This window comes from Asparagus officinalis, chromosome 6 (assembly GCF_001876935.1).
Source record: "Asparagus officinalis chromosome 6, Aspof.V1, whole genome shotgun sequence".
NCBI classification, from domain to species: domain Eukaryota; kingdom Viridiplantae; phylum Streptophyta; class Magnoliopsida; order Asparagales; family Asparagaceae; genus Asparagus; species Asparagus officinalis.
In genome coordinates this window covers 72,685,506-72,701,468 of record NC_033799.1, presented here as the reverse complement: position 1 = coordinate 72,701,468, position 15,963 = coordinate 72,685,506, and the positions used below count along the sequence as shown (strand labels likewise).

At 38.2% G+C, this 15,963-nt stretch overlaps 1 protein-coding gene across 1 annotated transcript in view; it reads left to right on the top strand.

Annotated features, from left to right (window-relative positions):
* The window catches only part of LOC109846319 (trafficking protein particle complex subunit 8-like), a 9,429-nt gene extending 7,447 nt beyond the window's left edge, over positions 1–1,982 (top strand). The window contains exon 6 of the mRNA XM_020415545.1: positions 1,840–1,982. Coding sequence (XP_020271134.1) covers positions 1,840–1,982 — 143 coding nt within the window. The remainder of the gene's footprint in view (positions 1–1,839) is intronic.

The window sequence follows — 15,963 nt, the reverse complement described above, 5'->3', positions numbered from 1 at the left end:
ACCGCTGCTCAACGCAGCTCCAACCGCTGCCCAACGCAGCTCCAAGCGCTGCCAGACGCAGCTCCAATCACTGCCAAACACAACTCCAATCACCCGCTGAACGCAGCTTCACCAATCAGCCGCTGAACGCAGCTTCAACAACCAGCCGCTGAACGCAGCTTTAACAATCAGCCGCAGAACGCAGCCCCAATCCGCTGCCAGACGCAACTCCAATCCGCCGCCAAACGCAGCTCCCAATCTGTCAAACGCAGCTTTCAACAAGCTGCCAGACGCAACTCCAAATCGCTACACAACGCAACTTCACAACGCTGCGTCCGAGCTTCCAGATGCTGCGTTCAATCTTCCAAACACTGCGTTTGAACACAGAATTCATGCCAGAACGCGGGCCTGCGTTTGACTCATTCAAACAAGAGCTGAATGGTTCCAAAACCGTTTCCCACGATCTGAGGGGATCACAACTCCACTCAGGAGTGATTTAAGGGGCGGTTACATCCCATTAGCCCCACTTAGGAGCGAATTAAGGAGGTGGTTACACCCCTTAATCCCCTAGAAATAACTAAAAATCAATTCAGTTCAACGTTTGGTCGGTCTGTTGGAACTTCTTAGCTCGTCAACAGGATCCTTAGAGCATTTCTGGAGCTTTGGAAATCGGCAACAAGATCTTCTTCATCCTTGGCTTATAACCGACTTTCGGTTAAATCAACTCTTTCATAGAGTTTCAAACTCGTTCAGAGTTCTCCACAACGTCAAATCGTGAGGAGAAGACCACGTTCCAGTGAAACAAGACATCGGATCGTCAACGAGAAGCAAACTCGACGCGAACATTTGAGGGAGGCATCTCATCGCCACCGTGAAGAACCCAGATTTAAACAAAGGGGAGAATCCAGATCATTCTCCTCTCTTTTGTAATCAGGAAATCCAAATGTAACTGAGATTAAAGGAATACAAATCAATTTTCCTTCGTTTCTTTTACTGCAAATTTTCCCACAAACAACCGCGCCAGACTCTGCTGGGGAAGTGCCGCGCCAAAGTCACTTCTTCAGCCGCGTCACCCCTGGTTGCTGCGCCCAAAGGGGCAGTTGCTGATCGGTTATTTTCTTTAGTTATCTTCCAATGAGGCTATAAATACCCCCTAGGGCCATCATTGACAGGGGGCCAGGCAGGGAGAGCAATTAAGGCAGAGAGACTTGAGCTTTTTGGTAAATTAGAGCAAACGAGAGAGTCTTCATTCTTCACAAACATCCTCAAGAAGCTTTTGGCGATTCCTAGAGATCTAAGCTTTGGCTTGATCTTTAGAAGAGTGAACATCTTATATCGATAAGATATTCGCTTTAAATTCTTACTTCGATAAACGAAGGAAGAATCCCCAAAACCTTCACGATTCAACTAGAATCTATGATTTGGTGGTCCACGGGCTAACGCACCCCCGACACAGGCAAAGTCCCACAAAAGCAGAAGTCGATAAACGATTTCTGTGTTATTTTCTAGAGAGTTGTAATTTTCTTTTTGTTGTGTAAGAGAAGTCTTATAAAAAGGCTATTTCTTTTAAATTTGTTAAAATCGATCGAAGATATAATGAATTCCACAATGAAGCAAACTTTCAACGAAAACAGTACTTATAAATTTTACTTTTCTAAAAGAAAGAATCAATTCTTTTATTCCATAGTTGCGACGCCTGCTTTAGCTCGTACAAGCCTTTCTTCAACTTGTATACTTTATGTTCATACTCTTTCTTCACAAATCCAGGTGGTTGCTTCACAAAAATTTCTTCTTCAAGTGACCCATTTAGAAAAGCTGACTTCACATCCATCTGATAAATATTTTGATGCTTCTGTGCAGGCAAGACAATTATTAGTCTAACAGTTTTAATTCTAACAACAGGGAAAATACCTCTTGGTAATCATAAGCAGGCATTTGCTCATAGGCTTTCGCCACAATCTTGCTTTATGCCGTTCAATCTCGCCGTTCGCCATAATCTTTAACTAGAAAACCCACTTCACATTGATTGTTTTATGTCCTTGAGAGATATTAGTAAGCTCCTACATGTTGTTCTTCTCGATCGCCTTTATCTCTTCTTTCATTGCACTTATCCACTTAGGATTTTGAATAGCCTCTTCAAACATAGCTGACTCACAATTTGTGAACATTACAAAGTGCACTATGTCTCCATCTGTATCAACATCATCATTTGGAGTTACTTCATAATCCTTCAAGAGAACTGATGGTTGGCGATTTCTTCTTGGTCTTTCAACTTTTAATAAAACTTGCAGGGATGGAGCATTAGGAGCATTGGCTTGTGGTGCTTCTTCAGTTGCAACAGAGACATTGTCTTCAAGAATATTAAGGAGTGTATGCCGTGAATTGTTTGTGCTTCTAGATCCTAATTCCAAGCTTCTTTTTTAGCAAACACAACATCTTTGCTTACAATCATCTTCTTTGTAATGGAGTTATAGAGCTTGTAGCCTCTGGACTTGTAGCCAACAAAAACTATCTTCTCGCCTTTATCTTCAAATTTCTTTCTTCTTTCTGCTGGTACATGAGTATAAGCAATGGAGCCAAACACATTGAGATGCCTTACACTTGGCTTATAACCAGTCCACGTCTCTTCAGAGTGAGATTATCAGCACTCTTTGTTCGTGACCTATTCCACAAATAGTGCATGAGATAGCTTCACCCCAAAAACAATTTGGCATACCTTTGGCCTTTAGCATGCTTCTCGCTATGTCAATATGGTCCTATTTTTTAGTTCAGCAACGCCGTTATGTTGAGGTGTGTGGGAAAAAGTGACATCACACTTGATTCCTTGTTCTTCATAATACTTATTAAATTCATTAGAAGTATATTCACCTCTGCCATCTATTCGTAGCACATTGATAAAGTAACCATTTTCCTTCTCAACTAGAACTTTAAAACTATTGAAACAATTAAAAACTTCAGATTTTTTGCTTTAGAAAGTAGACCCATATTTTTTGTGATATCATCGATAAAAGTAAGGAAATATCGATTATTGTCATTGGATATAATGTTCATAAGACCACACACATCTAAATGGATGAGCTCAAAAGGATTCTTTGCATGCCAAGTATTTTCAATATCAAAGAGTAATCTATGTTGCTTTCCAAGAATACAACCTTCACACAACTACTCAAGATGGTCTACAATGACAACCCTCTCACCAAAATTTTGGGCAACCAAATTCAAACTGCGAAAGTTCAAATGTTCAAAACGAGGATACCACAACCAAGACTCATATTTCATTATAGCATTGAAGCAATGATTAACATCATTCTCGATGTTAACTCAAAACATGTGATTATTTGTCATATGGGCTTTAAGGATAAATACACCTCTTTTATCAAAGATTAAGAGTTGATTACCAGAAAAGTGCAGATTGTACCTCTTTTTAAGAAGTTCGCTCTTACCGAGTAAATTATTTTTCATATTCGGCACATAGAACATATTAGAAATAAACTTGTGGTCTCCATTCGTCAACTTGATGAGAACTCGCCATTTTCTCATCACTGGTATAGTGTTGTTATAGGTAAACTTGACTTTAGACCGCATAGACTCATCCAAATCAATGAACAACTTCTTCTTTCCGTACGTGTGATTAGAGCATCTAGTGTCAAGAAACCATGTGCTGTAGTTTGATTCTTTACCAGCTGTCGTGACCATCAACAAAGTGTGGCTATCTTCATCACCTCTTTGTGTGCAAATTGAACTTCTTTTCCGAATTAGGAATTATCCTGGTACTTGCACTCCTTTACATAGTGGCCATATCTGTGACACATGCAACATTCACTATTTGATTTATTAAAATTTCATCTACCATATCCAAAGCCTCAGCCTCGATCTCGACCTCGTCCTTGATAATTTGATTTAATTGATAATTGCTTCTCTGGTTGCCATCATCTCTTTGATTGTTGTTATAGCCGCCACGTCCTCGATTATTGTAGTATTTGCGTCCTTAGTTGTTGTAGTTGTGGTATCCTCGTCCTCTGTCATGAAAATTTCCTCCTCGCTTGTCTCTTTCATTCTGCGCTCCTTTGTTATTTTTTATGAAAGCTTGACTTTGAAAAGCTTTCTCCAGGGGCTTCTTGGTTGACCTCTCATTCATGCATTGCTTGTGAACTTGTAGCGTACCCATCAACTCATCAACTATCATCTTGGACAAATCCTTCACTTCTTCGATTGCCACCATATTATGATCAAATTTTGCTGTAAGAGATTGCAATATTTTCTCCACAATTGCTAAAAATTTGTAACCTTCTCCCCCTTTATTTCTATTTGATTTGTCAAAGTAAGTACTCGAGTCACATAATCTGCAGCACTTTCAGCGGGTTCCATCTGTAAAATTTTAAATTGATGTCTTAATATTTGAAGCCTAATTTTTTCACCTTTTCAACTCTTTGGTACGATGTCTCCAAAATATCCCATGCTTGCTTTGTCATAGTTGCTCCGTCGATCTTCTCAAAAATTGAATCATTCACTCCTTGATGGATGTAAAATAATGCCTTTTGATCCTTCTTCTTGATCTCACCGTGGGCTTTCTTCTCGGCTTCACTTGCGCTATCTGCGAGATCAGTAACTCTGTTCTCTACAACACCCAATATACATTGATATTCAAATAACACCTTCATGTACACTCTCCACCAATGATAATTCTTCCCATCCAATATAGGAATAGAAGGCGACGTCGTCCCATTTAGATAGTTCATGGATCTTATATCACTGTTGGAATAAAGTATATGAAGGGTTGCAGGGAGAAGCAACCAACGTTTTTTTTTTAATTCTCACGCTTGATCAATTAATGGCTACACGGCATAGTTAAATAGTTTCAGCAATCTAATGTTACAAGAATTCTAATATGACATGAACTTCTAATGATAAAGCAACTAAATACTATAGATAAGATATATGAACCAATTCCTAGTAGAAGTAATTAAACTCCTATAGATAGAACTAGCTACTAATGACACTCCTATAGATAGAACTAGCTACTAATGACAATCTAATTGAATTTTGGATTAGCTTCAACACTTTTTTTTGGATGGCTCTATTTGGGGTTCTAAAGCTGTAATAGATTCTCTAGGATCTAAATTTTATTACATGGAGGACCAAAACAAACTTAGTGGAGAGTTTCATTCCAATCATTGACCTTATTTAACATTATTTTGTTAGGTCTGATACGAAAAAAAAAAACGTTAATGCATTACAGGATACAAGCTACTAATTAAAGATTCAATCAAGCCATATATATTACTCACTGCCAACCACAGCTGACGTTGACCTCAACTCAAATATATTATTGTTAATGAACAAATTGTTGAAAAGAAATGGCTGCCGCCTAATTAGTTAGTAAATTAAGGTTAGGATTATAACTAATTAATTTTATCCTATGCAGACGCTGTGACCAACTAACTGCGTGTGATGGCTGCATCCCATATCTCATGCGAGCTTTCTTTGTAGGTACTTTATGCATTTTGGTGTGTACAAACGGCCCGCATTTTTTTTTTACTCCTTGAAGTATCTTTTGTTACTTTGTATACAAATTAAACATGTTAGTTTTTATATTCTAAGATCATAAAATGTAGCTTTTTTAAGAGAGGGAAAAATAAATAGTAGCCTCTTCGCTTCTTCAATTATATTTATTATTTTGTGTAAGAACAAATTTATATTTTACATATGCATTGTATGTCTTTCTAATTTATTTATTTTTAATCTTCTAGGAACATAAGATATAGTTTCTCGGCAAAAAGAGGAAATAAAATAAAGCACTTTGATTTTTCACCATCTAAAATAGTTCCATCTGAATTGATCAGATACCTTTTTCTTAAAGTGACCACTCTTGTGTAAAATTTCCGGAGTTGCTTCGAAATTAAAATTTTATATTCTAAACATTATAATATGGTTAAGGATTCTTAAATTTATAACTACAATAGACGAGTATGTACAATATCTCTAAGATAATGAATGTGCATTATATTACATGTGAGATAAAGTTTAGTCCATGATAATCACCTTTTAGAGCTCAAAAAATCTTTTCAAGATAACCACCTAATCTTTGTAATTATGCATCACCTTTTTGCACTTAAATCTAAATCTCTTCTAGGTGCTGATTTTGTTGGCAGCACTCTTTCATTGGCATTTTGTGAGCATTTTTTCTTTTTTATTATAAGATCTTTTGAGTAAAGCCATATTATAATCTCTTGAGATTAGGATTAGCTAGCTTTTGACTACCAATATAGTCCCTACATGATTCTTTATCTCTTCTCAAGTATTATAATAAAGAATTTGATGTTCTAATTTAGTTTGCATTAAAATATGCACACTCATGTTATTATATCCAACTCTGACTTACACTTTACAAAGATGTTAGGTGACATTTGGTAAGAGGTTAAGAAAAAAGTGTTAAGGGGAAGAACTAACTTAGTTAATCATTCATTAGAGGTTAAAAATAAATAATTCCGTCTAGATTTGGTAGTCAAGACGAATGGTTAAATTATTTGTGTTTGGCAAATAAAAAAGGGTTAAGAAGACTAGGTGTCATAAATATCCTAAAGTATATTCTTTCTTAAAGTTTTATTTCTTATTTTGAGAGGAAGTAACTCTTAATCCTTATCTTTAGGCAGATTTATTATTACCCACTCTAAATGAGCGGTTACAGTTATTTAACCCTTGTAAAAGGTTTATTAACCCTTTGACGAAATTAACCCGTTCGGATGTTTAGGAAGGTGTTAGACCACCTTAAATCATTCTCTTAACCCTTTGCCAAATAAGGCTGAGTTTATTTTAGTTATTAAGTTCTGATAAATGTTTGGTTTTGAAAAGTAATCCATAATATGTGTTGATAAAAATTTTAAAATTATCTTTAGCGTTCATTTTTGGACACTAGAATATCACCATATTCGACAAGAATAAATAAAGGAGTTGTCACGGTAATGTGATAAGTACCAGTTGTTAAAAATAAATGAGGATGTAACAACTTTAAGGCATCATTTATATTTTCTTGAGAGCTTGTGATTGCATTATTTCATATTTATGACCTTAGATTAAGTTTTTTATAATTCCACTACGTGTACAAGAATCCATATATACAGAGAAATTTCAAAAGCTTTGAAATCCCTAAAGTTTTTGATGATGTGGAAATTAAACGTATAGACGCGTCACACGTGACATTAAATGGTGAGGGAACTCCTGATATTTAAGCTAGTTCAACTGACACTCAAGTCTACTTTTTCAAACCCTTGATTAACAGATGAAATATAAATTTTTTTAATAAGAATAAAACATATAAGAGAGAGAGAGCATAGAGAAAGATTAAATATAGTCATGTCTCAACTTATACAAGAAACACGTATGATTAGTGTTGAATCTAGGAGTGCTTCATCTCAACTTATACAGAGTCACCACCCAACAAGACTTACATCAATGCTAAATTCGGTAATAGAATCACATAGCCAATGGAGTATATCAATACAAATATTTTAAATCTTAAAAATAAATTGAAGAAATAAAATCCTTGAATATAAATTTTATTCAAGTAAAAACTAAAATTCAAACCCACACCACTGAAGTTTCTACTCGTATGTGACACTAGTTAAAGCATCCAAATATGATGATAAAAACAAAGGGTCTTCCTGATATCCTTCAACCTGAAACATATATTCCTTCATAAAGGATAGTGTTAAGGCAGCAAATACAAACCTTAACACAACAAGTACAAGGTCCATTAATAGAATTTGTAGCTTTACAGTAACCAAATTGTTGGGCGCAGAGTCACGCCCACCGCCGCGGAAGCGATATCACCTGAGAGAGAGCCCTGACTTTTGTTGTCACAAAAGCACAAGTCAACCTCTATATTCTTGTTTCTCAAAGGAAACGAGAATAGATAATGAAATTCTTATTTCTCAAAGGAAACAAGAATCGAAAGTGATATATTTCATCAAAGTGAAATATACACTCTTCCTCTCATCAGTTCTAAGACCGAATATTGAGGGAACCTACAAGCAATAGCCAACAACCCAGAAAACAGTAAATACACGAGATTTACGTGGTTCGGCAAAATTGCCTACGTCCACGGGAGGGGTGAGGGGAGATTCCACTATAAGGAGAACACCGACGACTTGTACAATCCACAAGCTCGTCTCAAAAAGAAAAGAGATCTGATTTTTACCCAAAAGAATTAACCTCTCTTTTGTAAATCCCTCAAAAAACTCTCTCCTTTTATCTCTCTGTTTCAATTCTCTGCTCAGCCGCCAAAAGAAAAGAAGCAAAAAAACCCTTGTTTTTCCCCTGCAGCCTTTTCCCGCAGCTTTTCTCCTTATCTCTCTGTTCCCACACAAAACCCTAGGTACATTAGGCTATATATATAGAAGCAGATGCAGTTATAAGCCTAACGAAAAAAAATGGGCCTTGGCATTTACCCGCTGGGCATTGGCCAAAAGCACCTCACGCACACTTGGGTGGCCCCCACTTGCCACTGCTGTTCACAATTCTCCACCTCGTACATCATTTGATAAACCTCAAATTATGGACGAATACCAGAAGAACACCGCGAACATCACCAGAGATATCTCCATTTGGCCAAACCAGCTGCGCCACTTTACCGCGGCTGCCTACGTACCCTCCACCGGGATCAAGCTAACCGTAGTTCAGAATTTGTTCTCCATCATAGTCTCCACCTCACCCCATCACCGCCCCGAAGGGCCATGCCCTCTTGGGCAAATCAACACGGGCTGATATGAAGCAAGTCCAAGCAATGCTTAAACTTGCTACCTGTGACCACCTTGGTCAACATGTCTGCTGGATTCTCATTCGTGTGCACCTTCATGAGAGAAATATCACCTTCCTCTATGACATCCCGCACGAAATGATACCTGACATCGATATGCTTGGTACGAGCATGATGAACTTGATTCTTCGCCAAATGAATCGCACTTTGACTATCACACCACAAGTTCACGTTCTCCTGCTCAATCCCCAAATCGTCTAGAAGACCCCACAACCACAATGCTTCCTTCACTCCTACTCGGCCTCTGTAGTAGAAAATGCCACTGTAGCCTGTAACATCGATCGCCAACTAACTGGAGCTCCATGTACCTTGAATACATAACCAGTAGTAGATCGCCGTCTATCTAGATCTCCCGCATAATCAGAGTCAACAAACCTGTCAATCTGACATGTATCTCCACCAAAACACAGACCCGTGTTCACGGTACCTTTCAAGTACCTCAGGGCCCATTTCACCGCTTCCCAGTGCGCCTTTTCCGGATTCGCCATGAACCTGCTGACCACACTAACCACTTGTGAAATATCTGGACCTGTACACACCATGGCATACATCAAACTGCCAACTGCACTAGCATAAGGAACACGCTCCATGTGTGCCTTATCTTCCGCTGTAGTAGGAGATTGTTTATCTAAAAGCCTGAAGTGTGGAGCCAATGGAGTCGCCACCGACTTAGCACTTTGCATCACGAACCTCGCGATCACCCGCTCTATATAGCCCTTCTGACTCAAGAACAATCGTCGATTCGCCCGCTCTCTTCTAATCTCCATACCTAGTATTTTTCTAGCAGCGTCCATGTCCTTCATCTCGAACTCTTTACCAAGTTGAGATTTTAGCCTATCTATCTCCACCTCGCTCTTAGAAGCAATAAGCATGTCATCCACATACAAAAGGAGATAAATATAATCACCTCCACGAAGCTTCCAAATGTAAACACAACAATCATAGTCGCTTCGGAAAAACTCATGCTTCAGCATGAAGGAGTCAAATCGCTTGTACCACTGCCGAGGAGATTGCTTTAGTCCATAGAGTGACTTCCTCAAGCGACATACATGATGCTCCTTATCCTCAACCTTGTAGCCCTCAGGTTGATGCATGTAGATCTCTTCATCCAAGTCTCCGTGCAAGAAGGCCGTTTTAACATCGAGTTGTTCCAGCTCAAGATCACCATGAGCAACAATACTCAATAGCACCCGAATAGAAGTGTGTTTCACCACCGGAGAAAAGATCTCCCCCCAGCTTCTGTACCTGCTTGTATGCTCGCTTTGGCCTAGTGGAAGCCAAAGTATCCTCGAGCTGCTATTATTGCAGTGCCTGTGTATTCTCTTGCTGAACCTCCTCTTGCTCAAGCTCATCATCTACCTGATTTTCCACTTGAACATGACTAGAACCTGGTTGGTCTTTAGGTTCTATCTCAATAACCTGGGACTTTGAAGTCCCAACAGTCCCAACACCATCATCCTTGGGCGCCCTAGCAATCATGGATTTTTCATCAAAGGTAACGTCCCTGCTGATCACGAACTTTGAATCTTCTGTACACCAAAGACGGTAGCCTTTTACGCCCTTTGCATACCCTAAGAATATCGCCTTCTTGTCCCTCGCGTCAAACTTTCCCTCGTTGACGTGATAATAGGCGGTACATCCGAAAATTCTGAGCCTCTTATAATCCGCATGTTCCCCTGACCACACCCTATAGGGTGTATCACCATCTAATGTCGAATGTGGAGAACGGTTCATAATGTAACATGCTGTAGCCACTGCTTCTGCCCACCATTCGTTACCCAATCCAGCATAAGATCGCATACTCATTGCCTTTTCCCTCAATGTTCGGTTTAGTCTCTCCGCGACCCCGTTCTGCTGTGGTGTTGACCTGACTGTCCAGTGTCGAACAATGCCCTCCTGATCACAGAACTTCTTGAAAGCACCATCTGTATACTCTGTACCGTTGTCAGATCTTAGTGTCTTCAATTTCTTGCCCGTCGTGTTCTCAACCATTGCTTTCCACTTCTTGAATGTCTTAAATACCTCATTCTTATGCTTAAGAAAATAAATCCAAGCATATCTAGAATAATCGTCTATGAACGAGACAAAATACCTGGAACCACCCTTGAAAGTTGTCTGAGCCGGACCCTAAACATCCGTGTGCACATAATCTAGTATACCTTTGCTCTTGTGATTGCTTTTCAAGAATTAGACCCTGTGCGCCTTTCCATACACACAATCCTCAAAAAAATCCATACAAGGTTTCTTCAGATTCTTCAGCAAACCCTTCTTACCAAGCAGAACTAGACCCTTCTCTGACATGTGCCCAAGCCGCCTATGCCATAACCGTGTGTGCTCACATGGGTCTCCACCACTTCCTTCAGTTCCAACCGCTGCATCTCCTGTCACCGTCGTACCCGAGAGAGTATATAGATTACCGTGACGTACACCCTTCATCACTGTTAGGGAACCTCGAACAACCTTCTTCACTCCGTTCTCTCTAACAATCTTGCAGCCACCAGAGTCTAATGCACCCACTGAGATAAGATTCTTCCGCAAGGCGGGAACGTGCCGCAAGTCCGTTAGAGTTCGAACCACTCCATCATGCATCTTGATTTTGATATCACCTAGCCCCACCGTTTTACAAGCATGGTTGTTCCCCATCAATACGGTTCCACCATCAATGCTCCTGTAGGTAGTAAACCACTTCCTATTTGGACACATATGGTAAGAGCAACCAGAATTAAGAATCCACTTCCCGGAGGTATCCTCGCCACCCGTGACGATATAGCATTCCTTATCGCTCCCTTCCTCCGATGCGTAACTCGCCTCTTCCTTGCCTTCTCTTCTCTCGGTCTTGTTGTTGTTCTTTTTCCCACCTACTCTCTTGTTAAGACAGTCGACCTTGAAATACCCAACTTCACCGCATTTGAAGCACATTTAGATCTAGACTTTCCTCCCTTGCCTTTTCCTCGCTCATTGCTCCTTCCTCTAGCAAACAATCCCTACGCTTGTTCTTTGTTACCACCAGTAGTCATGTCACTGGTTGCAATCTTCCGAAGGTCATCCGCTATAAGTGCCGTTCTAGTCTCATCCATCGTCAAATTGTCTCCCATAAGCATCAGTGTTTGCACCAGGTTCTCATAAGACTTTGACAGAGATAGAAGTAGTAGAAGAGCCTGATCCTCGTCTTCTATAGTCACATCGATGTCCTTCAGGTCCGATATAATCCTATCAAACTTGTTGATGTATTACCGGATTGATGAGCCCTCCTCCATCTTGCAAGTATACAATTTGGATTTTAAATAGATCCGGTTCGTTAGACTCTTCGTCATGAAGGTGCTTTCTAACTTCGACCACACGCCCGCAGCCATTTCCTCTCCATCTACCAAGAAAGCTACATCCCTTTCAAGGCAAAGGATAATCGACGCCCATGCTTCCAGATCCAGCTCCTCCCAATCCTCATCAGACATATCCTTGTGCTTCTTCTCTTTTCCCGCCAAAGCTTTGTGCAATTTCTGCGAAATCAACGAGTTCTTCATCTGCATCCTCCAATAAGAAAAATCATTCTTCCCATTGAATTTTTCAATCTCATATTTTCCCACTTTAACTGTTTTACTTGTTGACGCTATTCTCCGCTTGTATTAATGAATCCGCTTCTCTCAGGAAATTACCGAGCACCACCTCAAATCAGAAGCTACACCACTCCAAATCTGAATAACAGCTCTGATACCAATTGTTGGGCGCAGAATCACACCCACCGCCGCGGAAGCGATATCACCTGAGAGAGAGCTCTGGCTTTTGTTGTCACAAAAGCACAAGTCAACCTCTATATTCTTGTTTCTCAAAGGAAACGAGAATAGATAATGAAATTCTTATTTCTCAAAGGAAACAAGAATCGAAAGTGATATATTTTATCAAAGTGAAATATACACTCTTCCTCTCATCAGCTCTAAGACCGAATATTGAGGGAACCTACAAGCAATAACCAACAACCCAGAAAACAGTAAATACACGAGATTTACGTGGTTCGGCAAAATTGCCTACGTCCACGGGAGGGGTGAGGGGAGATTCCACTATAAGGAGAACACCGACGATTTGTACAATCCACAAGCTCGTCTCAAAAAGAAAAGAGATCTGATTTTTACCCAAAAGAATTAACCTCTCTTTTGTAAATCCCTCAAAAAACTCTCTCCTTTTATCTCTCTGTTTCAATTCTCTGCTCAGCCGCCAAAAGAAAAGAAGCAAAAAAACCCTTGTTTTTCCCCTGCAGCCTTTTCCCGCAGCTTTTCTCCTTATCTCTCTGTTCCCACACAAAACCCTAGGTACATTAGGCTATATATATAGAAGCAGATGCGGTTATAAGCCTAACGAAAAAAATGGGCCTTGGCATTTACCCGCTGGGCATTGGCCAAAAGCACCTCACACACACTTGGGTGGCCCCCACTTGCCACCGCTGTTCACACAAATCAACTTCTTGACACTAATAAAAATATTCTAATTAAATTATTATTCAAATTATTATTTTTTGCTTAAGAGATGTATATCACCTTCATCACAAACTGATAGATTACAATTCATGAATGCTATTGAGCCTTGCAGTATCAATAATCAACATGATCTTCCAAGATGGTCACTCACATCTAATTGAGTCTACACAGTCAAATCTTTATATAATTTCCTTAATTCTAGAGGAATTACATCTCCTATCTACAAAGCTATTTGGATTTTCATCATCCTAAGCAAGGTTCGCTTTATTAACTGGCTTTTATTCAATAATAAGTTGCACACTAAAGATATTCTTATATTAAAACATTGGCAAGGTGATACTTCATGTTCATTCTGTGGCTTAGAAACTGAATGTCGAGATCATTTATTCTTTTCTTGTCCATTATCTATGCAAGTCTGGACACACTTTAAAGCTTACTTCTTACCTTTCCAATGGCCAATTACGTCTTTTATGAATCTGTTACAAAATATTGAACAGTTAAGAGGGATTGAGGGAGAATTATGGTGTTTATTCTTCTTTGCAATATGTTGGAATATTTGGATTACAAGAAACATGTTTATCTTTGATCAAAGAAACATCTCTTACAAAGCTATTATTAATCAATCTATTTCTGATATATATGAATGGACAGGCGCTGGAAGAAGTTCATGTGCTAAGCGTTTGTCAGCAAGACTGGAATCTCAACCAATCAGCAGGGCAAGTTTTTAACAGTGGTCAAATATGATTCAGATCTCGTTTTTTGTTTTTTCCTGAAAACATGTATTTAGAATACTATAAGTTGTTATGGTCTTTGGTATTTTTTGCCTGTTAGCCTATAGAATTAATTATGTTCAACTTAATATGCGTATGACTGGTTTTTGTTCTTTCTTATATCTGTGTCAACGATGAGTGACGGCAATGTCCACTCCTCATCTCCATGGATCTTTGAAAGAAGAAAGTTATACATCCCTATTAAGCTGAATTATACTTTCTATCTACTAACACCAGGATACATTTCGTGTTCATCTTTTGTAACTAATATTTTTATTATCTTTTAATTTAATGAACATGGATTATCCCTTGTTTTTCTGTCAAAAAAATGATGAGTTGTCATTTGAAATTAGTGAATATGGTGACTGCTTAGTCATTAATATGACGCAACATGGAGAATCTTCACAAGTACATTTCCTAAGTCACCTAATGGTCAATCTCTTACACCTTCACCTCCATCTCCAAAATCCTATTACTAGCTATGTTGAAAACTTAGTTCAAGGCAATTTATTCCTGAAATAACAAGACCTGCCTTAGCCATCCATTCCACCATGTGAAAACATGGTGAATTACCCACTCATATATGAACAAAATATAAATAGATGTATGAAGAAGCTACCATTCATAGTCCGATTAGTATGGGAGGACTCTTTTTTAACATGGACAAACTATGTTAATAGATGAACCTAATATATATAATTAAGTTTATGCATTTCTATGAATGGAATACCCCTAAATTCGTATAATATATCACTTCCCTATATGACAATATGACCACTGATTGGATAAAGATATTAGAAATTGATAAGGAACAAAAAAAAGTAAAAACCATGACACTAGAAGAAGCCTTGACTGCTTTAATGAATCAAATTGTTAAAGATCTTTGTGCCTAAACCTTTAATAAACCTGACCACGATGTTAAAAGAACACTCATATAAATTATATGAGACTTTACCAAATTTACTTTGTAAAAGAATTTCTAATTGACTACTTTAAATTAGTCTATTGGCTTGAAATTAGCAACGAATGGACCAGTGGACAGAACAAATTTTTAGGAAACTACCCAAATAGAATAATCTTTTGAAAGATGCATATACAAAGAAAATTTCAGAAAATGATAGATCTAGTGGAGTTGTTACCTTTTAATATTAAGAGAACTAGAACAACATGTAAGGCCTTTAAGCAAACTAAAAGGCAACATAAAGATGGTAAGATTGGGCAATTTTGTTCTAACATAATATAATGATATCCTTTAGAGTATGGTTGTACATAATTCTATCAAATGATATAATACTATAAAAAGATTAAAAACCATATAAATTTAGAAAATGAAAATTTTCTTAACAAAAAAGTTCTCAAAGGGAGAAATCTCAAGAAAGAAATCAAATTACATTGTTAAACACTGAATCTCAAAGACAAAGTGTAAATGCTTCACATGTCAAGAAGTTGGCTGCTATAAAAATGAATGTCCTAAAAAGAAAAATGCAAATAAAATAGTTATAGATGAAGATATATTCGAATATGGATTAGGCCTTATAGAGGTAAACCAACTTTAAATAAATTCTAAACATTCATATTACGAATTAACATTAGAATTAGACATTGGAAAGTTAGGAGGATTATGAAGATTCTAAAATTTACAAGATGAAAATTGATGAGGACAGTACACTAGGAGAGGATATAGAATTTTTAGAATTTGATATGCATGACCTGTAAGGAGAAAAATTCTCAGTTTCAGATGGGGATATTTTAAGCTGTCTAAAAATTATTGCAGCTAATTGGTCCCCAGAAAATACTAACGATAAAAGTTACAATCTGATGACTTTCACGACAACATACAAGAGTTACAAATTGATGACTCTCACATTTCCAAGAGCCAAATGTAAGGATTATAAGCTGACGATCCTTACAGAATAAAAAAAGAGATTAC